Genomic DNA, 23,661 nt, shown 5'->3' on the forward strand with positions numbered 1-23,661 from the left:
CGCATAATCCGGATCGCACCGCCATTTCCCTTCGTTCTGGAATGTCCAATTAAACAAAACACTCGACATGAAAAGCGATGTTTGAAATTTGATTCCAGCGAACTGTATTACTCCGTCTAAATTAATTATCGGTACTTTCGAACGGATCCTCGTTTTCTCTGTCCCTCGAGTGAATTTCAACGGAATCCATTGAACCGGCTGCACAAACGAGCAACGTAGCATTTAAAGCACCGGATAACGGTGGACAGGTGTTATCGTATTTGCGCGAGCACCGTTCCGGTATCCTTAAGATAACGCGTTAAAACTAGAACTCGATAACAACACTCCGACGCGCCTCGCCTCGCGGAAATTAAATAGCCGCATCCAGAATCCAACTTTCCGACGGTGGTTTGCCCGCTCTGCTCGCGCGACACTCCAAAAATTTCACGAGATTATTGCGGAAGATAATTGCCTCAAGTTCAGTTCTAACACCCAGACCTGTTTTCTCGGGGTAAAATTGTTTTTATAATAACGGAGCTACGTGCGCGTGTTTACCTATTCATGAGACCGACCGGTCGCGATACAAGGCTAGGAAAAATGTGGAAGGGTGGAAGGGCTCGGAGTTCTTGATCTCCCGGCCCTTGAAGTTCATTCCTCGCGGATAATCCCGCGGATGATCGCGGATAAAAACGGTCCCCGTCGGTTAGGTTCACCTCGTGGAGCCTCGACGCGACTCGAAGCCCATGGCAGCTCGACATGTCAAAAACCGTTGAATAATTTCGGAATTCACCGAGACTTACTGGCTGGGTCTATGCATTCCCTAGTGTGCCATACAGTCAACTTGTCCGTAACGATGTAAAAGTATACGCGGTACTGTGTGGCTGGTCAGCCGTGTGACCCGACTCTACCAGGAGAATCCCAAGATAACATTCGAATAAATAAGTTATCTCGATGAAACGAGGTTTAAATGTTTCATCAACCATCTATAATTTTCCGGATTCCCGCCGCTACGTAATTTATTCGCAAAAGCTTAATAGTTGCCTCTTGGAAAAATATCCCAAATCTGTAGTACACAGGGTCTCCGTAATTTTTTCTCTTCATACTTTTATGCCCAATATTCTACCAGTTTCGATAGTCGAGAGCCGAGAAAAATGATTAAATCTCGAGAATTCGGTAGGAGAATCTCGGATGAGGAACAGCTGGAAAAAGATAGTGACTGGCAAACGTAAGGATAAGTGGACAGAAGTCGATTTATGCAAATGCTTCGGCAACTTGATTTAAATACGGGAGTTTTTTCTGAAAATGTTCCCTATAGAGCGGAAATGCGGTTGAAATAATTGATAGTACAAATTCTATATTTTACAATCGATCAATTTTACGATAGATACGGCGTGGATCTGTACTCGATCAACGTTCACGACGATTTAAGAACCCATTTGGAAGAAACGTAACACATGCCGTAATTTTCAATATAATCAAAGGCACAGCGCTCGATTTATAATACGATCCACCTTCTCCATCTCGTAAAAATGACGTTGCCTCAGGGACTCCAAATATGGATCTTCAATTAGACTCGACGTACGCTCGACTTTTTTCGACTCGCTCAACGAGGATACTTTACGGACGTGGACATTTTTCTTGGAATGTTTACTAGAATTCGCGATAGTATTCTTGGAAACAGTAGTTTCTTGGTCTTGTTCGAATGTCGTTGAACAGATAGACTCGCATTGCGTCTGCAACAATATAAATTTCACTCGTGAAAATAATTATTGAAACATATAACCAGCGTCGGAAATTAATTAGAATTTGGAATAAAATGCAACGAAGAATGTATAAAAAAATGTAACGAAAGTAAAAAGTGTCTGATAGAAGAGCGGGATATGAAATTTTTGTCCTGTTTGACAATCATTAGCAACTCGACAACGTTTGAAAGAGAATAAAGCATTGAGAATGACACGATAGTTGAAAGCATTCTGGAAAGTATATGAAAGATCCAGTTGTCGGACAATCGTACAAGGAGATACAAAGAATAGGATGATCATGTAGCGTTCACGTAAGAGTAAGAACTCTTGATTTACCTTTACATCGGCATCCTGATCCTTCAAAGGAGGCAAAAAGCACTTCTGAGCGATGTCGTGCTTCGACTGCGAACACACAAAGAAATGGATCGTTTAGAAGCCTTTTCGTTAGACATCGAAACAAAATACAACATTGATAGAATTGGTATTTAAAAAAATATATATGTATCAATGAAATAGAGATTATTCGTGTGTAAAAAGTCGTGTTAATTGGTTATTCCTCCTCGTGATGCGATGATACGGTGATATAAGAGAAAATTGTTGTTAAAAACGTATCAAATGAACGTGATAAAAGTGTTAGAAAGTAAAATGTTTTGTCTGCTAGCGTTACAGGTCTCCTCTCTGTGCCGTCCTCTTTGCTCCGCTAAAATGGTGTACGAACAGTTGCATTCTTAAAAGTACTAAGCGACACGAGGCTCGAGCGGGAGAATATTTTGAAATAGTTTACCCCTGAAATGTCAGGTTGTCGAGGTTCGGCGAAAGCAAGCCGTTACCGAATTCCTTTGTAAATTGTTTTGCGGTGAGCGGTGTATATTGACGCAACCACCGAACAGAGAAAGTTCCGGGCAAATATGCATAAAGGGCGTGACTGGTTGAAATTCAGGCCGCGATTACCGATAGCGAGGGAGCAGACAGACGAGGATACAAGCGGAGGCCACTCTCGCAAGGACGAAAGTAAGGAAAATGTAATTCTGGTGGCGGTAGGCGAGTCACGGGTTAGGCTCCCCCTTTCCATAGACGCAACGTAGGTTTATATCCACGTGTAGAGAATTTCTGTGCCTTCTCTCGCCCTCGTCGTGCCCTCGCGTCGGTTCCTCCCCTGTCCTTGTGGTAGTTGCGGCCTGCAGTCCTCGCTTTGTGCATATAATTGGATTTAGGTTCGGATACCGGGTCTCTGCCGGGCCGGCCTTGGTCCTTTTCCAGCGCGTTCCACGCCATTCGCATCTTACGATTAGATCTAATACAACCTGACGGTTAAGGGCTAATTTTGCATACCACGGGGCTACGGACGAGTACGTGATAACAGGAGTCGAATTAGCAAACTGCGATGAAACGACTCAGCTTTCGGATTGTTATTGAAAAAATCTGATCATTTTTAATTCAGAACGAATTGTACAAGCTCGTATTCGCGGGAAAATAAATTTAGTATTCGACGATAGGATGCTGCGAACGTTGACGATCTTGGAACGAGAGAGCAAGAGACGCGCGTCAACGAGGAAAGACGAAACGGAGTGGCGAATGGAAAAAAAAAGACGACGCGAGGCATTGTTAACACAGAAGTGGTAGGTAGGTAATTAATTTCATTTATAAATCTTCCAGCGAACCATTACCGTGGCTCGAGTTTCGCGCAACGAACGAGTAAAACGAACCACTTTTCGTCACAATGCATTTCTGCATCCTCTAATTGGCAATTAAGTATCGATCGTAACACGACCGAGTACCCGAACGACGTTAATTCATCGTCCTGTCGCGTCTCGGCTATCACTTTTTCCCTGCGTTGTTACATTATACGTAGCCGGGTATGACGGTTTGTTGACTTTCATACAGAAACGATTATCTTATCCGTGTTTAAAAGAATTCGCGATCGCGAAGAATTCATTTCGCGTTATGCGAAGCTGTTACGGGTCGAAATTGCATTCCGTGGCTGCATCGGATTTTTCGCGCCTCGACATTCTGTTTTGGCACTGTTTGGTTCGGTTTGGTGTTCTGGTTTGAAAATCGATTGAAAATTTTCAAACGATGAGCGATCATTGGCGACGTGTACGCATAGATGAACGTGCGCTTGACGCGTGGTAGATACCTTGAGCTTTTGCGCCTGCATCAGTATCCGGTGGCGATTATGCGCGCTAACCGAGTTCCCGTATGACCTTTGCCGCGTCAGCCACTCTCTCTGCAACAAGAAACAATCCCTGAAGCTCGCCTGGCATCGGTTCGATGAAAGTTCCGCAGACTAAACTCGCCGCAGGGCTCGCCGCGCGGCGATGCCGCGGGCTTTATTTACTTTTTACGAAACCTCCCGCGCGACTAGCTGCAAGTTTTGCGAGCACGCGCGTCACAATCGTCTGACAGACACACACACACACACATACGGATACGCTTCTCCATCCGGAGCTGGTTCTCCCGTTAAAACTCTAGTAAGATCGATCGATCGAGCTACACCGAAAATCGTCGAGTGCCGACACTCCCCCTCCCCCCTCCTGGAATCCGGCGCAAACTAGATTATGCAAATGCTCGTGGAAAGAGGAGGACGCAAAGGGAACGAGAGAAAAGGTTGAGTGGGTGGAGAGATGGAAAGGAGTAAGAAAAGAAGGGAGGAGGTTCGATGCTATCCTTAAAAATTAAACGATCGAACACAGTTTAATTTTGATTCTCTGTCATCCCGTTTCGTGTTTCTTTCCCTTATCTCTGTATAGTAGGCATTCTGTCACTCTGCCGCGAAACCGCACCGTTAGCGTGCACGTTAACATCGTGGCGAGTTAAACCGCGGGCAATATTAATACAACCTCTCAGGAGTCAGTATAATTATGGGCATTATGGTGTGCCTACCCTCGTTCCCAGCCTCCTCACCCGACGTTTCGTTTAAACTGTCCTCGACGGCGCGTCCACCGGGAACAAATTTATTCCCGTATATCGGTGCGACGCGCTCCTACCAACTTACTCGCTGATCCTGGATAATAGCGAGACAATGGACGAGAAATGTGCGAAGAAACAAGCTTTGATAAATTCCTTATCTTTCGAATCGGGAATCGCGCCCGAAAAACTCGTGTCGCAAACTTGCAACGTGTACCTAGGCGAATAGTTACGATTTTCTATTAGATCTAAAGAGCCTATACGTTTCTTTCTATTACGAGCGTAAAGGCGTGATTCCACTGAGGCAACATGTAGCTTGAACATGTCGAGCAATGTTGTCAGTTAATGACATGTACAGTGGTCCGCTGACTTGAAGTCCCGCGAGACGGCACAGGGGCAAGGGGAGTCGGACCGCCCATTTATCTGTCTCGCTCCCTTGCTCTCAGGCAGTCCACATGTGTGTGTAACTGCCGCGACGAATAGCGAGCTAGAGACCAATGTGTGCGTGGGAATACGTGTGCCCCTTCTACTTCTCCCGCATTCCTTCCGCGGGACTTCAAGTGAGCGGAGGACAGTAGCATGCTACAGGTCGCATAGTGTTACCGAACGACATGTGGCATGTTACAAGTCGCATAGTGTTGCCTCAGTGGAATCATACCTTAATAGACAAACTGTCGTATGAAATGTTAACCCTTTGCACCACCTACTACTAACTCAACGCACACTTTCTTACGAAATATAATAGTAAATATCCAAGCAAACGCATTTCTTTTTATATAATCAGTTTAAAACAATAATATCGTTGTGTTTCCTTGGAGTGTACATTCAAATTCTTAGCTGGATGACCCTTCAGAGGGGACAGCCGAGCGCAAAGGGTTAATTTCCAGTCCGGTAAACTCGTTTTCCGCGATAAGGATTCGCGCGATCGCGAGTCGATGGAATTCCGGTTCCCTTGGAATCCAGCAGGAACGCGGATACGTGTCTACGGGGATGATGCTCGCGAGTCCAGGAACAACCTAACCCAGCTCTGAAAAATGTACAGGCCGTCTCCACGGGTCTGGAGTATTTAGTTCAAAGGCTTCTGGAATTTAGTGTGTCTGCGCGCGACTACCGAACCTACAACGGCACGCTGCCTAGAATGCTGTCTCGAAAGAACGGCATTTCGGCCGACTTTCCCAAAACAATTCGTTCCTCTGTTACAACGTAGTTCGAGCTCGAAGCACGCCTATGTACCGTACATATCGAGGATATTCAACGTTACCGATTAGTACAGTGATGGTCTGTACGTGTGTGTGTTTGTGTATTGCGAGTTCATCTTCTGGGACGAGAATGGTAGAGCGATAAAATTAAGGCGTTTTCGATCAATTTACTACCTTTCGTAGCGTCTTTACCTAATAAGAGACTATTGTCTCCTACTCGATGTATTCGAATCGAGAATTTTTCAGGCGAATTCGGTGAAACGAGTATGTAACGAACGAATGATGAGGTAGCTGCGAGGAAACGGCCGCATGTTTATTAGATTGAAGTTACGAAGACGGCCGACAAGCTAACTCGCTTTACGTCTCCCGTGAAATTGTAAACTGCGATGGGTCGACGGAACCCCAAGTTTCTTCTACTTGGCTTTCTCGACTCCGGCAGGTTAACTTCCGGTGGGACAAGAAAACAAGATTGCAAGATGTCTCTGTTCCAAGTTCTGCTAACTCGAGTTTCGTCCGTATAGTCGCGTCCTCGTCAAAAATGCAATTCCTCTTTTACGAATGGTACGTAAGTGACGCGTGACGCGAACCGTTCGAAAATAAAGTAAACCTCGAGAAAGCTGACGATTCTACTACTACTGGCTCTTGGCGTATCTAATGAATTTTCTTTTAACCCTTTGCACTCCTATGTCGAGTGTGATTTAACGTGAATTTTTATCTCAGGAGCTCCTTCGTCAAGTCCCACTCGACATTTTTTCAAGTCCAAACCAAACAGATATCGTACACTTGAAAATTGCAAGATACAACAGTGTAAACAAAACACTTATTTTAACAGGTAAATTTCAAATAAAACTCTTATAAGCATCGCAAGCCGCTGGTAACAAAATTGGAATATAATTCGGAGTGCAAAGGGTTAATTCTCCTTTCAAGACCCTTAAACTTTCGAGCGTTTTCCTAATTTCCAAGGCTAATGGTGCATACTTTCCACGCTTTGTAAGAATTACCTGACTATGTATTGCCCAGAGAAGGATGTGTTAGATATTTTGCAACAACTCTACTCAGTCCCGGTTCTGGGGTAAGTGGCAAGAGGTCAAGCTTAGTCCTCTTACCAGAAGGCACCCTTGCCTTCCCCAGATCCTCGAGGAACAGAGTTCCTATTCTTTAAAGCAAGACAACGGCGGGTCGCTTGCCTTATTCTAACATACCTACGTTTTCTTTCAACAAGCAATTCTATGACACCCGATAGCTGAGTGACTTCGAGTCACCAGCCATCGACAGGCATCTGTATTGTGTCCTTGCAACCCTCTTGGGTCCCACGCAGGCTAAGTCCCTATCATGAATCGTTGAGCTAATTGCCCTCGACGTCCCTTAAAACTAAGCAGTCGCTAACAGATGCTTGATATTTTCAAGATCATTGTATCGCTTAAATAGTAAATCGCGATAGACCACCTATGTACCTTCGCTTGCATTTCAACTTTATCGGGCCCAAGAGATCGATCGAGCTTTGGTATTGGCAAAGTCTTGTACTCGTCGATGGTGTAAGGCCGGTAGCCGGGACTCTTGGATTTATCGTCGGCCATCGCGTTGCGTTCCAAGCGACCACGGAACCTTTTCGTGTCTTCCAACGCGTCTCGATGTACGGTTTCGGAAGATCCTGCTGCGCTGGTGGATCCCTCGATTAGACCACGGTAAAAACTTAACTCGCTGCGATCGTCCCTCGGGGTAGCCGGTAAACACGTATCGTCGTCTGTGAGCTGCTCTTGTTGGCTGTCTCCGTAAACCGACAAGGTGGATCCCTCCGGGGATCGGTTGTACCGTGCTCCACCTGACAAAAACACACACACGCGCAATATACACGGTTAAAATCGATTACGAACCGACCAGGAACCGAAAAATTATCTGTGATATGACCATAACCGCGACTTACGATAAATAACGTTTCGTTCGGAAGTGGAGAAAGACTTTTGGCGACCGGTTTATTACGATCGAGCCCTCGCGGCAATAAAATTTCTCCCTCTTCGGGTTACGGAACAATTAAACGCGTCCAAATAACAATAAAGCAGGAGATCGTGGGGAGTAAAGAAACAAACGAACAAACAAGAAGGCTACCCTCGTGCGAGTGTGTACGCGTGTACACGTATATCGCCCGGGTGGAAACGACATCTAATCACGAGCAAAGTAAACGTCCTTGGATAAAATTGCATCGTTCCGTTGCCGTTTAAAGCGTAAACGCGGTTCCCTCCCCCGCCCTTGATCCCGGCGTTTCCCCAAAGGTTTCGCGAAGAACTCGTCATCTCGTTTCGGACTAACTGAATCTCTGGCGATAAAGCTCCAAATAGGAGCGCGGCGGCTTCCTCGCTTGCTGAATCATCCTCGGGGCGAGCACGTTGCCAAGCTTTTTGTTCGGCTTCGCGGGTATCATCGGGTTTCCTTTCGAACAGCAACTTCGTTTCGCCGAGAACGTCTTCGAGGAACCTTTCCGACAGCCTGATCCCACCCTAACCTTTCCTTCTTCCCCTTTTAAACCATTCACCTTCGAAAATATAACAAATACATAGTTCCTTTTATTTTTCTCCGATTTAATAGTTATCAAACTGTTTTCGATTATGCGTGTATACTCGCGCTGTGACACGATTCGTGACGTCTCGTTTCCTGTTCTTCGAAGACGCCGGGCGCCGGGGCGGACGTCGCTTCGACGTGTCTGCGATTCCTTCGCTCGCAATTATCGCATTCTTACTGGCTGCTGTCCTCCTCGCGGTTTCATTAGATCCGGCATCTGAAACGTTTACGGGAAAAAAGTCATTTCCAACCATCCGTTACTCCCTTTCGAAAATATAGTTCGTAAACAGATTTAAACGTAAAGCGTAGAAATTATAATTGTATGCAAGTACTTCCAAGCTTACCTTGCCCCCGAGTTAATAATGCACTGGTCGGTTCTAAACAAAATGGTACATCCTGTGATAAATCGGTCGAAACTTTAATCGACGATAGGTTTAAATCATTGCTGAATTCGTGCAATGATTCCTGCTCCCTCGGCGAAATTTCATTCCTATTCTCTAAGGAATCCGTCGAATAAACTGACATTTCAATGATCTGTATCAAAGAAACGCGGAAATCAACCGACAAGTAATTGTAATTGTTTATATCGCGTCACGGTTTCTAGCAAACAGACAAATGAAAATGTTCGTTTCGAACATTCCGTCCTGGAGCTAAATTCAAGTCGCATCATGATCATTTAATTCTAAATGGAGAAGCACAAAATGAATTTTTATTTTGAACAGAATGTTTTGTTTACATTCTCCACTACCTTTCCCATCAATTTCTTAATTTTAATAAATCCTACAGTTTTATAATCTCTTATAACTACTGGAAATATTATTCGAATCTAATCAAATTCTTCCACCATTTTTCTATACATTTTTTTTCGTCTAATTAGTTACGGACGACTACTGCTGGAAAGCGAAAATTATTTTAATTATTGCGGTAAAAAGTGCCGTGAAACAGTATCGCCATCTAATATCAGGGATTCGAACTGCTAAAATCGTGCCAGGATCACAGAATGTTATAGGAGGTATCCGGAGCACAGGTTCCCCCACTCCTGCTACCCCTGTTACGCAGTACCTTGATTATTCATTAATAACTCCTTCCCTGGGATTCAAATATGACCCTTTAGAACTGAAGAACGTAGTATAGACCCTTGGCTAGATTCAAGGATACTTTTTACAACCATTCCGCCCGTAATTGGCAAGTTATTAACGAATATCGGAAGTCGGAACATTTACGGCTCTATTACCGTCTGCTTTAATCGATGAATTATCAACTTTTCTACAATAACACAGATATTTCCGCTGTTAGAGAACCGAGTAGACATCCCTGGCAACATTCGAGGACCGATTTTGCAACGGTCCTCGCTCTAATTAATTAGTTATTAGCGATAGTTCTCTAATCGTTAGGTCAGAAGTTCCGAAACAGTGTGCCGACTTCCGATATTGGTTAATGACTATTTAATAAGGTACGAAGTGGCTGCGACAGGTATCCTTCGATATTGTCAAGGGTCTCAGCTATGTTATTAAACTCTAAAAGTTCATAAATTAATCCCAGGAAAAGCGTAATCGGTTAATTATCGAGCAGTGGTTCATTAGAGGCACTGATTTATTAAAATGGTGGACGAATATATTACACATTCGCCGCTAGATGGCGGCACGATTGTTACACTACTGTTTACATATTAGATCGCGTGAAATAAAGGTTAAGAAAGTTTGTTATTAAAGGTAAATAATTCATTATCGTTTATAAAGGGAATGAGCAAAAAAATAAAAAATAATACTTCCGGTACAAAGAATGGCGGTAGAAATATTTTCAAGGTAAATTGTGCAGTATTTCCGTACATATTATCATTCATACTTACATTGTTTTTAAGTGTAGATTGTCCTATATTTATTTCAGAAGAAAAAACAAAAGGAACATTTCAAAAATAAACGTAAATCTATTATTTCTAAACATAAAAATTTAATTTCTAATAGCAAACTTAAAAAGAACACACAGAAAATTAAAAGGAAATTGAAGCAAGCACATAAGGATGGAAAAAGTCATACACCGGATAATTTTGTTCATTTTACCGATGCAAAGGTAGTAAAAAAACATAAGAAAAAGATGCAATCTTTTGCAGAAGAAGAAAGCAATAGCCCTAAACTAGTTGCAGGATCTCATAAATTAGACATTACACGACTAAAAGAAATGCTCGATGTAAAAAAGAAAGAAAGCAAGAAAAAATCAGAAAATACAAAACCGTTATCCCTAAGGGAAAAAATGATGGCTAAATTAAGGGCATCTAGATTTAGGTATTTAAACGAAACGCTTTACAATAATGAAAGTTCTGAATCTAAAAAGTACTTCAAAGATGATCCAGATGCATTTAAGGCGTATCACGAGGGATATAAACAACAAGTTGAACAATGGCCCTTGAATCCTCTTGACATTATTATATCGTCGATTAAGAAAATGTTAATATAAAATTTTGTACAGCATAGATTCATTTTTAATCACTTTTACAAATCACTAACTACTTGTTTCGTGTTACAGGCCAAAGGAATACATTATTGCTGACTTTGGATGCGGAGAAGCCAGGCTTGCTTCTTCCGTTAACCATAAAGTCCATTCCTTTGACTTTGTTTCTTTGAACGAGAATGTAACAGTTTGCGATATTGCACACACTCCTTTATTAACAAATGGAATAAATGTTGTTGTCTTTTGTTTGTCTCTTATGGGAACCAATCTTAAAGATTACATCGTAGAAGCAAATAGGGTTCTTAAGAAAGGGTAAGTGTTAATAAAATCCAATACAACATGAATATTAAGCTTAAATGTTAATATAATGTTTGTCTTACTATAATGAAAATTTATCTACAAAATACATTTCAGTGGTATTTTAAAAATAGCTGAGGTTGAAAGTCGCTTCGAGCGAGTAGAAGATTTTATAAAAATATTAGACGATTATGGTTTCAAATGTACCTGGAAAGATTTGTCCCATAATTTATTCTACTTTTTAGATTTCAAAAAAGAGAAAGATATAAGTGGCAAGAAAAGTAAATTAATTCCTATTACCTTAAAACCATGTTTCTACAAAAAAAGATAGAAATCAAGAAATCATATCCAAGCGCTATTGACTGCATATACTATTACGATGTATTGTTAATAAAATTATTACTTTTTGTTTTTTTATTCACATTGTCTGTATAAAATAACTATATTTGTACATAAGTATATATTACATATTGTGTAATATATATTGTGTTCCATAATGTTTTAATATTCGCATTTCCTTAAAATGACATCAAACACATTTTGGACACTTAATGTATGTGCCTGCTTAAACAATGTGCTATTCTTAAAACACATTGATCTGTTTGGCACAAATTGCAATAAATACATAGTACAAGAAAATTGATTTTATTCAATTTATTAAATTGAGTGAAAGTTTGCGATCATACTTGGAAACTTAAATGGGACAGTTTGTTTGTATGTAATAATACTGCTTTAAATACTTTGGGATTCCCGTGATCGGAAATTTGCCAAACGTATTCTGTATGTAAGGATCGATGTAACGATAAGATCAAACACAGAGAGAGAGACGCTCAGACCACTGGTCGAAACAAGACTGATGAGTTATGGATCAGCTGTGTCGCACGAACTCTCGGCATCCCCCCCCCCACCAAAACCAGAGCTGCTCGACCAATGGCACTCGAGGTATCTGGGGGGAGAGATGCCCAAGACAGCGCCTGCGCCGTCGACGACTCAACGACGTTTTATTTAAATGTCGTGTAAAATTCATTACAGTTTGTACAATTCAATAAACGAAAATGTCTCTAACAAATACAAATAATAAAAAAAATAATAATTAAACATTATCATATTATATAAATAACTTATTACACAATCAACGAATCAAACATTTTCAAACTATCCATATGTATACCATCTAAAACGTCGTCTGCTTCGTCTTTTAAATCTTCTATCTTTTCCAATATTAACAGCTGTAAAATGTAACCAAAATAAAGCTAAAAATAATAATACGAATACCGAAAATACTATAAACTTAGCGTCGAAAATAATTACTTTGGCAACTTCAATTATTTTGTTTGCGGCGTTTTTACTTAAATATGAAATACTTTCTTGTAAATCCATTGGCTTTGCTTTAGCTATACACTGTACTGTTCTATAACCTGCTTTGTACAATTGGCGCGCTCTACCCTGATAAATGAAACATTATTGCAATTTAAGTTTATTAAATATTTTTTAGTAATAAACACGATTAGATCAATTTCCTTACAATCTTCACTAGCGGCAACTCCATCAATGCCTCCAACTCCGAAGGACAACAATAAGATAATCTTTTACTGAACACATTTAACAAATCTCTGAACGCCCAAAATTCATCCAACTCCTGAAGCAATTATAAAATTTTACAAAATACTGAAATATAAAAGTAATTCCGCTTATTAACCAACCTGGCAAAATCGAACCACAGAAGATGCAAAGGATGATACAGCGGACAAAAGATTTTGTATAATACCTCTATTTACTTGATACTTGTCCGCTATTGTGTAAACTGCATGGTGTGTCCATAAATCATACAATATTAATGTCACATAAAATCTTTGAACCACTCTTGATTCTAAATTCTGTTACGTACAAAATAATTCAAATATAAAAATAAATTTAATACAAGCGAACAAAAACTTATACACTTACTTTAGGTATTAAACCATTGCGAATTTTACTAATAGTTGTTTCATTTATCCCAAGAAGTCTTGCTGTTTTCATTTGTGTTTCTGATAAATTAATTACCTAAAAATATTATACAAATATAAAATAAATGTTATCATTTAACAAGGATAAACCTTAATTATAGCTATAATATAATTACCACATCATAATAAATTGATCCAACTGGTTGTAATTGAGATACCACCCCATATGGAGTAAGAATATACAACAAATGTAAATAGTCAAGAAGAATTAAATGTTCTTGTGCTCTCTTTAAATCCTGATATAATGTGTATGCACACTGCATGTCTATACTACCTATAATGAGAAAACAAATTCAAAGTAATGAAAACTGAAAATGTGTTCATTTAATTTTATTGTTAAAGAAATTAATCCTGCCTTTTATAGCTGCTCGTCCCAGGTCACAAAGTTCTAATTTAGTTTCACTTGTTAGCGCTACTCTCTTTTTCCCTTTTATTTCTATACTTTTATCGTTGAAACATATACCTTGCGATGGAATAGCAACACTTAAATTTGGTTTAAACTCATCAATATTATTTTCTATACTCTTCACTTTTATTACACCACTTTTTAAGAATGCAATTATCACTTCGTCCACGATTTGCGTAACATTTACATTTAAACGTTTTTGCTGAATATTGAGTAACGTTCTTTTTACTATTTTATGCAATTCAGATCTACTTGTTGCTATAGAAAACAATGTAGCACTCAGAATTAAGTTATTTATACCTCTGTCTTTGTTTAGGTGTAATGTACTTAAAGAATCATCCATTTTCGATAGTAAAAGTTCTTTTACCTATACAATAAGTATTAATACACAATTATTGCATTTTCTACTTATATAACGTATTCTAGCAGAATAATTTATTATTACTTTGAGTAATTCGTTGTTTTTACATAGAAGTATACTTTCTCCGATATTGCCCATACCAGCACGACCGGCTCTTCCTATCATTTGTCTGTATTTACTCAAACTCAAAAACTCGGCACCAATATATGGACTTCTTAATATCACCTGTTATATTTTTCGTTATTAAAAAAAATAATTAATCATGCTATAAAGAATGGGTAATAAATAGAGTACCCTTCTTGCTGGCAAGTTTACTCCAGCTGCTAATGTCGATGTACAACATATTACACAAAGAGTTCCTACTCTAAAAGCATCTTCCAATAACCGCCTTTCCTCGGATGTGAGACCAGAATGATGATACGCTACGCCAAATTGTATAGTTCTACGTAAAATTGGACAAAGGCCTTCTTCTGTTTCAAGTGCACTCACTAACTTCTGCTTCTCGTCCTTTTTACAATTTTTCAACGATCTAAAAATATTTATGCACATCAAATGTATGACTACTAAAAAATAATTAATTTACAGAAAAAAATATCTTACGTGAACAGAACTTTCGTTAACAACAAAGCAACATTTTCACAATTTTTACGATTTGAGCAAAATATAAGGCACGAATCTCCTGGTACTACATCCATTACCAAACCTCCAATTCTGTCTGGATCTATGACTGCCGCATCACTCGAATACTAATTAAACAATCAATAATGACGATTATCGAATACTTTTTAATTATACAATTGAATAATATACGTGAACTTACGCGATAATTAATTTTTTTTAAATCCGTCAATAATTCTTCTGTTCTCATATCAAGCAACCAAATATTATCATCGCATTTGATATACTCTTTAATTTCAACAGGCCGAAAATTTCCAGTGTATAAATCCGCGTTTAAAAATTCTGCTATTTCCTCTAAATTGCCTATTGTTGCACTCATTCCAACAATGTGAATATTCTCTAAAATAGAAATTAATTGTTCAGAAAAATATGTTATTTAAGAAATGTTTGCAATAGTTTTACATTTTCCTTACCATTAACATATAATGCCGTTGTCAAAAGAACTTCTAATGTAGCACCTCTTCCTCCACCTTCGCCAAGCAGATGTATTTCATCCACAGCTATAGTACCAATCTAATATATTTAAAATTGCACAGCATGAATTTGCAATAAAACTTGTATTTTTCAAAAACTGGACTAAATTCTATTTCTCCAAGTGTGTTTGAAGCAAAATATACAGTGTTATTATTTTTAAAATATATGTTTTCTTACCTCATCGAAACGATTTGCTTCTATTAAACTGTTTATTAAACCTAATGCCTTCTCTATAGTACATATGTATATACTGTTTTTTCTACGACGCTTTTTTGGTGGATAAATTCCTTTCGATGCTGCATATTCCTCGATTAGAAAATCCAATTGTAATGCGAATGGAGCCATTGCTTGAACCTGTATATTATAAATAAAGATAAGTCCTTCCTAAATTAATTATCTATTAATACCTACCTTTTCTTGTACTATAGCAACAAATGGCAGTATAAACATTGCATTTTTTTTATTACATATAAGTTCTTTTAACATCAATATTTCTGCAACTAATGTTTTACCTCCACTTGTTGGAAGAGCATAAATTAAATTCTTTCTATGTTTTACTGCATCTAGATTTAAACATTCATCTTGCCATTCTAAAAGAAATAAATAATTATTGTGAATACAACGAATAACGAGAATTTTATTAATCCTGACAAATGAAATACTTACTATAGAGTTTATCAATGCCCCTAATTTGTAAAAAAAGCTTCTTTACTGTATCCGGTAAACCATAAAATGCACAATGTTTTGTTGAATCTAGGTAATCATTGTTTACATAGCATTCATTTGTTTCCATATCCTCCGAACAATGCACTTTATATGGTATATCATTGCTGTGGTCAATCGTATTTCTCTTTAATAAATTTACATTCTGTTGCTTATTTATTGAATTTATGTTTGGTGTGCAACTTTCTTTCTCTGTACAATTTTCACATTTTTTTGTAAATATCTATTTTAAAATTATAACAAATGAAAAGTAAAGTAATTAAAATATATAAAATATATACAAGTTATTATTATTAAAAAATAAATAACCTGAGTGGGACATTCCAAGGTACTGCCTCTTTCATCGGAAGAAACAAATTGCGTACATACTTTATTTATAAATGTTTCGTCTTGCCATAGATTATTTTTTTTGCTCGATACATTACAAGTTGTATACAAGGCATCTTCCTTTATAATTTCTGTTCTCTCGTCTCCTTTATTATTGATAATAGATGGTGACTTCTTGGAATTTTCATGAAATTCAAACGTATCGTACTTGGTCCATTCATGAGCAAGATTATTTAAACTCTCGTCATTTTCAATATTGTTTAATATTGTATCATCCATAGGAAGAATTGAATCAATAGCTTGTAACGACGATGCAGTAAAGTTTTCATATTCTGATTTGAAACTTTTGTTTTTGTTTATTTCTTTATACATGATTATTATTTATAAATTAATTAGTATTCAACATAAACAGAAGTGATCCGCGTGATCAATAATCAGAAAAATTTTTTCGATTATTGCCAATTACGTAAATAAATAATAATTCGAAACACGCAAATACACATTTCAAAATGAAAATATCATTACGTTATTGTTTTCATTATGAAAACTGTATATTATATATATATTTATCCATTTTATTTACAACCGGTTAAACTAAACGATTGAATTTAAGTTTATTTAACAAAGTTGTGTATATTTTGAAGATGTATTAGGTTAGTAACACGAGTTTCATAAAAATCATTTATAATATGTAAATTTATAGATGTAAACAAAATATCGGTTTGAAATTCGCGAATACAAATTAACAAATAACTAATAACAATATATCCAACATAGATAGTTATATGTATATGTAATGAAATCAGTTGATCCTTGTACAATATATTATGAGGACGTAACTGTTTTAACATAATCGTACAAAGTACAATAAACTTCGTTCTTGAACATAAGAAGTAAAGTAACGAGAATGAATATTTTCGTGAAATCTCTTACGTCAATAGTAAGCGAAAATATACATCATATTAAACAATAGTTATGTTATTATTATTAAATCAACTAATCAATAATTTAAGGTTAAACCTGAATACTTTGTAAAAAGTATTTCGACAAGTTGTGCGAGATATAAAGATGAAGTAGAAGACATAGTTCATCCGCTAGGTCATGAACCAAATATACCGCCGTACGTTGAACGTAATGCAGAGAATATAGACGTTAAGAAAGCTAGGTAATAACAAAACTATCAATTAACATGAAATTATAATTTCGAAATACTTTAGTTATTTCTTTTTACAGGCTAATATATCAATCGCGTAAACGTGGTATGTTGGAAAATGGTCTTCTTTTAAGTACGTTTGCCAAGAAATATTTATCTAAATTTAACGACGAACAATTACAATTATATGATCGTCTCATAAATTTACCATCAAACGATTGGGATATATTTTACTGGGCTACAGGTGCAAAGCCTACTCCGCCTGAATTTGACAACGAAATTATGGATTTATTAAAAAAACATATAAAAAATGAAGACCGTCAGTCAAGAATAATGCAACCAGCATTATAAATAGTATACTATTTAGTAGAAAAATTGTTGATGTTTTAATTTTAAATTTACATTTTAATTCGTAGCTTTATTAAAAAAATTACATTAGTGTAATAAAGTATTATTTATTCGTTTAAATAGCGAATACTTCTTTTGAGAATATGTATACATATATTTAAAATTTATCATAAATACGACCCAAATCTATATACAAGTATATTGATTGATAAAAAATGTGAAAATTATTTTCTAATATTTTTGTGCGCATTTAAATCCACACATAATTTTTTAAACCCATTTTTAAAAATAAATCATTTTATTACAAAACTCCGTATTTATACATGTTCTTCGAATACTTGTTACAAAAATGATACATGATACTGTTGTATTATTTTGACTTTTAAAATCCTGGTTTATATTCCGATTTACATAGAACAGTCACAATCTTGCCAACACGCCTGTAAACACAAATATATAATACAAATGGGTGTATTAACTAAACTGCACATATCTATGTGGATTCGACAGATATTCTTTGTTTTGGGTAAAATTTACAAGTCCTGGCCCTTTACTTGAAGTTGTGCCTTTTGCTTTTGTTGTAGCTGCTTTTGTTGTAGCAGCTTTTTTCCCCCATGTACTGTCAATGTAACAAAAATATAAAAACAATGTAATGTTAATAAGAATAAGTTGAATAAATTTAATCCTGATATATGTACAGATGCTTTTGTGAATCATTGTATATCTGTATCTTACCTTGATGTAGCCCGCTTGAACTTTTTAGTACTATTTCGGTAATTGCCTTTACCTTTGCGCTTCCTACCACCGGATCTAGTAGATTTATCGGAATAAATAGCACTGTTATTCCACGTATCGTCATCGTCATCATCGTTACTATCAGATTTTTCCTCGCTTAGTAGTACTGCAAATAATGATATTAAAAATATTAATAAATGCAGAGTATTCCATTTTAATTAATGCACGAAATCATTTCTCTTTATTCTTTTCCAGAAAAATGTTTCATATGCAATATAAACAAAATACTATTATATTATAATGTAATGGTATTTTACCATATTTTTCTGCGGCATATTTTTGCGTTATATCCAACAGAGCTTTTCCATACTTTTCAAAGTTTGCTTTGGTAACATGTGGTATTTGTAACATAGCTTCCTCACTGTCTGGAAGTTTTTGACTCATAGCTCTGATTGCTATCATATTCATAACGGAGGATGTTGAAATATCGAGCGCCCCGGCAATCCCTTTTATTATTTCCATTAACTCCTTGTAACAACGATTTTGTAATTCCAAAACAACTTTATCAATTTTCTTTGTAACTGTGGACACCGTTGCCACTGCAGCAGAATTGCTATTTGACGACCTCATAGGAATCAAAACCTATTGTAAGCACAATTCATAGTACTGTACATATATTTTACTTTCATTAAGCAAAATCAATTGTTTATACGTATATCGTTTTTACCTTTACATCCTGTTTGGTCATAAGTTCACCACCATTTGGACCAATTTTTAGATAGGCGCAAGCAATGTCGTTATTGATATACATTTGTTCTTTTAAATAGTCTTTAAGTACCATGTAATGCAGTAGACGTTCTATATCGCCTCTGTTCCACGATCTTCCAAGACCATACAAAGGATGCTTAGTAAGGCCTATATAAATATTTAGTAATTATATTCCGCATTGTATAAAAGTTATATACAAAATTGTATCTTATACCTGAATCCCTAATTTTCTTGAGGTCGCATCCTTTAAAAATATCTGTAAGAAATACTAATGTAAGATTGCATTGTTTCGTTTGATTAATATCACGTACAGCTTTCATAATTTGTTTCGCATGATCTGTTGCGTCTAGCATAGTGAAATCATCCTAAAAAGTTTTATATAATTTTATAAAATATTCAAATACAAAACAACTGTAATCAATATGTGATTTTAAATTTCACTCACTTTATTTCTACAGTTATCGCACGATGTTGCTTTATTAGCAATGCATTGTTCTCGACTGAACACTTCACCAAAATAATTCAGTTGCAATGTTCTACGACAATCTGTTTTATTTTCACAAAATGATACCATTTTAAACAAATTATCCATATGAGTTTTCAGTACAGCAGGGGTTGCGTTGTTATCTATCTCAAACAGTTTCCTTATTCTATGCATATCAGCGTAATTATAAAACAAGATGCAGTCTGCATTCTCTCCATCGCGACCAGCGCGGCCACTTTCTTGATAATAACCTTCAATGGATTTCGGAAGAGCAGCGTGTATTACAAAACGCACATTTGGTTTATCAATACCCATTCCAAATGCTATTGTCGCGCAGACAACTTTAATCTAGAATTTGTTGTACTATATAAACATGTATATTCTAAACAAATATGAACGTAAGCTATTTAATTTAAAAAATTTGCATACTTCTTCTGAAATCCAACGACTTTGGGTATCGCTTCTATTACTATCTGTTAGCCCAGCATGATAACTTAATGCTCGGATACCATTTTTCTTCATTTGCATTGCATATTGGTCACAATCTTTACGGGATAGACAATAAACAATACCGCAATCATGTTTATACTTCGTTTTTATCATAGCTATAACTTCGTCTGAACAATTTTTCCCCTTCTTTGCAATTATACTGTACCTTAAATTGGGCCTGTTAAAGCTTGACATGAACCTGGGAAACAAATCTTTTATTGCAACCGATAATATTAATATTTATATAGTTACATACCATTTTGGCATGGTAAGACCTAATTGATGCAGTATGTCGGTTCTAACTCTCGGAGTAGCTGTTGCTGTTAGAGCAATTGTCGGCACTTTAGGATAATTTTCTCTGAGACATTTTAATTTTTTATAATCGGGTCGAAAATCATGACCCCATTGACTTACACAGTGTGCTTCGTCAATAACAAACCTTGCCAATAATTCTCTTTCGTATAAAGTAGTTAAAAAATTGCACAATTTCTGAGATGCAGATATTTTTTCCGGTGTTACGTACAATAATTTAAGAGCAGGTTCTTTTTTTGAAAGTTCTCTATATATCCCCTCTGCTTGATTGTCACTTAATGCGCTAGACATATGTGCTGCTGGAACCTATAGAAAATTTGTTCCTGAATTAGAATTGAGTCGTAATGTACAGAAACATAAAATAGTAGTATTTGAAAAATCTTACATCGAGAGATGTGAGCTTTTGAACCTGATCAAGAATAAGGCTTTTCAATGGGGAAATTACAAGCGTTACACCAGGCAATAAAAGTGCTGGTAGCTGATAGCATAAGGATTTTCCTCCTCCGGTTGGCATTAAAACAAAACAGTCAAATCCCAATAGTGCAGCGTTAATTGCTTGCAACTGATTTGGCCTGAATGAATACAATCCAAATATTTGTCTGAAAACCTAAACAATCGGAGAATACATTTGTAATATTCACAATAATTTATTAACAATTGGTACATAAAGATTTAAACTGTGAGTCGAAAACGTTCTATTATGAAAAGGTGCTTAAAAAAAAAAAAAGTAAAATGTTTTACCTTTAACATTTCCCGTGAATGAGGATATGTTAAACTGTCAAATTCACCACTGATACCATCATTTTTATAATCTCCAGTAAAAACTCCTATTTGAGTATTTGTATTAGATTTTTTTTGTTCTTTGTCATCCTTGTTATTAATACTCTTAGTGTCTTGGATCATCATTGTTTCAATTCCTACAAAATTAAATTAAAATTATATAATAATAAACACATAAATAAGAAAAATAAATTCACATCGCAATTAAAATTTACCAGATGAATTCAAACTCGGCTTTATGTTACAATCTTTGTTTAATGCTGGAAACTGTTCAAGTTCTTGTGTTAAACAGTCAACTATGTCTTCAGAATATGAGTTATCATCTATAATAATTTTATAATTACATAATAAAATGTTATGGCGCATAAATTATTCAATAATAGCCATACATTATTAAACGGTTTACCATGAACACCTAAGGTATTGCTCCAATTATTTTGAGTGTTTCCATATTTGAACTTGTCACTGATTTGATAGTTTTCCTTTCTTTCCTGTACAGCGCATGTATTTTCATTACTTTCAATTCTTTCCGATTTATATAGACTATTAACAGTTGTGTGTGCATTAGAACTAGGAATTGTCTCTTCAGCATTGATGGCTCTAGATTTTTCTTCTTTCTTCCACAGTTCTCCTATCCGCTTAGAAACTTCTGTATCTAAAGTTGCTTTAATAGGCCTCTTCAACTGAAATGTACCTTTTTTACTTTGAACTACAGAATCGTTTGATTTAGTCTGAATGGGAGAACAATGTAAATTTCTATTGTATTTCTGTTCCTTTTCTTGGAATCCATTCTTATTTTGCAAGGGTGGACAAGATTCTTTTATTATTGGCGAAAGTGTGCAATTCTGTTCTACTATGTTATCAAAGTTTGTTTCTACATTGGTGGAATTAATGGTAGACATACTAAAACTGTCATCCGATATACTTAAAATTGATTGTTGATTTAAATTTTCTGTTATTTTAGATAATGTTGAGCTATTCGTAATTTCACATAACTTTTCGTTAACAGGCATTTGATTTTCATTCGCTTGTACATGCATTAATTTCGTCTTGATCAAACGTATTTTTGCTTTAACATGCTGATATAAAATTTTTAAATCTTGAAATGTACGCGCATTGAAATTTGGAAACTTTTCTAAGACAGGTAATGGAATTTCGTTTAAAGCGTTATAACACTTTTCTAGAATTTCTATTTGAAAATCTTTTAAATGCTCGTATCTGTCTTCTAATTTATCTTTCGTGACCTACAAAAAATTTAATTATGTTGCATATAATTGATACACTAACGATAAATGTCATTGATTATATACACTGTCCCTCACGAGTATTGGAATACTTACAGGTACTGAAGACATTATAGATCTCTCTTTTGCAGATTGTATCCAAGGGTCCAACTGTTTTCCCAAACCTAAAGGTTTTAAATTTAACTTAAAGTCCGGTCCAACCCATTCTTTTTTAGGAGTTATTTGGGGACTTTTCTTAAAATCTGGACTATGACTATCAGAATCAGATATCACAATATTTTCTTTTCTTTTAGTCCTCATATACTTTTTCGGAGTTCTTGGACAATCACTTTCTATTGTATTATTTTCAATTTCCGCTTTTAAGACATCACTTTCGGGAGATGTTAGCAAAGATGTATTAGTAACTACATTATCTTTTTTGTTAACAGACGAAGAACAATAACCGGATACAGATTCTTCAATACTATCATTAATTGTTATCTTCATATTCTTTCTATTTAAACTCAAACATGGTTTTACTTCTTCGTTATCTTCACTATCCGATGATAAAATAAATTTAATTTTTGGTTTTTGTACATTTTTAAACATTGAAAGTTTTGGTATGTATTCATCAACCGCCAATGTTTTCTCTTCCATGAAATCTTCAAGCGATACTTTCAAATTGTTATTGCTTATCTTTGCAGGAGTTTTCAGTAACGAATCCTCAGAACTATCCTAAAACATGTTCATTGCATCGCATTAGATTCTATAATATATTTTTTTTATAGATAATAAGAAATTTTCTTACGATAGATATAATGGACATTCTAGAAGTTGTTTCCAATTTGTCGGTAGTATGAGATTCATAATTGTTAGATGTTTTTTCATTTAACTGTGAATTTATATCTGATGATGTACTGAAACAATAAAATGTTATTTATTTTATTTTTCAAAGTATATCTTGAAAATATCTAACAAAGCCTGAATAAATGAATTATTAATAGAATATATTATGTAGATATTTTTCGTACCTGGTTTGTATGTTACGTTTACTTTTAAATCTTTCAAGAAATCCTTTAAATGTAGGTTGTATTTCATTTCGACTAAGCGGAACTTTCTTCGGCATTTTATTGAAATTTTAGCAATCATTAAAGTAATTGTTAATCTTAAAAATACATTATAAATAAAAAATTAGAATATAACACTGAACACAATGTACGATGATCGAACAAGGTAATTAACGATTTTCCAAGGGTACATCTTTTG

General features: G+C 36.1%; 4 protein-coding genes across 4 annotated transcripts; 2 read left to right on the forward strand and 2 right to left on the reverse strand.

Annotated features, from left to right (window-relative positions):
- Nucleotides 1–1,454: 1,454 nt before the first annotated feature.
- LOC122399468 lies at nucleotides 1,455–8,908 on the reverse strand. The gene is made up of 7 exons (XM_043400166.1): nucleotides 8,728–8,908; nucleotides 8,420–8,600; nucleotides 8,135–8,322; nucleotides 7,282–7,649; nucleotides 3,859–3,948; nucleotides 2,058–2,123; nucleotides 1,455–1,712 (listed from the first exon to the last, which is right to left on the reverse strand). The coding sequence occupies exons 1-7, from the start codon at nucleotides 8,906–8,908 to the stop codon at nucleotides 1,455–1,457; spliced, it is 1,332 nt and encodes a 443-aa protein (XP_043256101.1).
- A 1,142-nt stretch (nucleotides 8,909–10,050) lies between these two features.
- LOC122399526 (ribosomal RNA-processing protein 8) lies at nucleotides 10,051–11,459 on the forward strand. Its single transcript, XM_043400265.1, has 4 exons — nucleotides 10,051–10,188; nucleotides 10,271–10,827; nucleotides 10,907–11,143; nucleotides 11,246–11,459. The coding sequence occupies exons 1-4, from the start codon at nucleotides 10,126–10,128 to the stop codon at nucleotides 11,457–11,459; spliced, it is 1,071 nt and encodes a 356-aa protein (XP_043256200.1). The 5' UTR covers nucleotides 10,051–10,125.
- A 793-nt stretch (nucleotides 11,460–12,252) lies between these two features.
- LOC122399469 lies at nucleotides 12,253–23,641 on the reverse strand. The gene is made up of 31 exons (XM_043400167.1): nucleotides 23,427–23,641; nucleotides 23,204–23,312; nucleotides 22,513–23,130; nucleotides 21,579–22,416; nucleotides 21,388–21,495; nucleotides 21,134–21,285; nucleotides 20,778–20,999; nucleotides 20,337–20,698; nucleotides 20,021–20,279; nucleotides 19,553–19,939; nucleotides 19,322–19,472; nucleotides 19,067–19,254; nucleotides 18,657–18,981; nucleotides 18,340–18,505; nucleotides 18,080–18,223; nucleotides 16,086–16,446; nucleotides 15,720–15,999; nucleotides 15,465–15,643; nucleotides 15,231–15,407; nucleotides 14,993–15,092; nucleotides 14,722–14,918; nucleotides 14,502–14,647; nucleotides 14,196–14,430; nucleotides 13,986–14,126; nucleotides 13,490–13,907; nucleotides 13,251–13,408; nucleotides 13,076–13,171; nucleotides 12,832–13,005; nucleotides 12,654–12,767; nucleotides 12,440–12,574; nucleotides 12,253–12,357 (listed from the first exon to the last, which is right to left on the reverse strand). Exons 1-31 carry the CDS (start codon nucleotides 23,519–23,521, stop codon nucleotides 12,253–12,255), a joined length of 7,140 nt encoding a protein of 2,379 aa, XP_043256102.1. The 5' UTR covers nucleotides 23,522–23,641.
- On the forward strand, nucleotides 16,909–18,072 carry LOC122399508 (succinate dehydrogenase assembly factor 2, mitochondrial-like). The gene is made up of 3 exons (XM_043400226.1): nucleotides 16,909–17,043; nucleotides 17,117–17,268; nucleotides 17,337–18,072. Exons 1-3 carry the CDS (start codon nucleotides 17,011–17,013, stop codon nucleotides 17,605–17,607), a joined length of 456 nt encoding a protein of 151 aa, XP_043256161.1. The 5' UTR covers nucleotides 16,909–17,010; the 3' UTR covers nucleotides 17,608–18,072.
- Nucleotides 23,642–23,661: the final 20 nt, after the last annotated feature.

The sequence above is a fragment of the Colletes gigas genome, unplaced genomic scaffold, assembly GCF_013123115.1.
Source record: "Colletes gigas isolate AHSC1104 unplaced genomic scaffold, ASM1312311v1 Colletes_gigas_Sc00013, whole genome shotgun sequence".
NCBI lineage: Eukaryota > Metazoa > Arthropoda > Insecta > Hymenoptera > Colletidae > Colletes > Colletes gigas.

Coding starts and splice junctions, on each gene's coding strand:
- LOC122399468 (XM_043400166.1), bottom strand. CDS start 8,908: ATGTCAGTTTATTCGACGGATTCCTTAGAGAATAGGAATGAAATTTCG. Junction 8,601..8,727: donor ATTATTAACTCGGGGGCAAG/GTAAGCTTGGAA, acceptor TAAACGTTTCAG/ATGCCGGATCTAATGAAACC. Junction 2,124..3,858: donor TGCAGGCGCAAAAGCTCAAG/GTATCTACCACG, acceptor GTGTGTTCGCAG/TCGAAGCACGACATCGCTCA.
- LOC122399526 (XM_043400265.1), top strand. CDS start 10,126: ATGAGCAAAAAAATAAAAAATAATACTTCCGGTACAAAGAATGGCGGT. Junction 10,828..10,906: donor ATATCGTCGATTAAGAAAAT/GTTAATATAAAA, acceptor TTCGTGTTACAG/GCCAAAGGAATACATTATTG. Junction 11,144..11,245: donor AATAGGGTTCTTAAGAAAGG/GTAAGTGTTAAT, acceptor AATACATTTCAG/TGGTATTTTAAAAATAGCTG.
- LOC122399508 (XM_043400226.1), top strand. CDS start 17,011: ATGAATATTTTCGTGAAATCTCTTACGTCAATA. Junction 17,044..17,116: donor TGAAATCTCTTACGTCAATA/GTAAGCGAAAAT, acceptor CAATAATTTAAG/GTTAAACCTGAATACTTTGT. Junction 17,269..17,336: donor ATAGACGTTAAGAAAGCTAG/GTAATAACAAAA, acceptor TTCTTTTTACAG/GCTAATATATCAATCGCGTA.
- LOC122399469 (XM_043400167.1), bottom strand. CDS start 23,521: ATGCCGAAGAAAGTTCCGCTTAGTCGAAATGAAATACAACCTACATTT. Junction 18,982..19,066: donor TGACCAAACAGGATGTAAAG/GTAAAAACGATA, acceptor TGCTTACAATAG/GTTTTGATTCCTATGAGGTC. Junction 13,908..13,985: donor AAAACAACGAATTACTCAAA/GTAATAATAAAT, acceptor CTTATTGTATAG/GTAAAAGAACTTTTACTATC.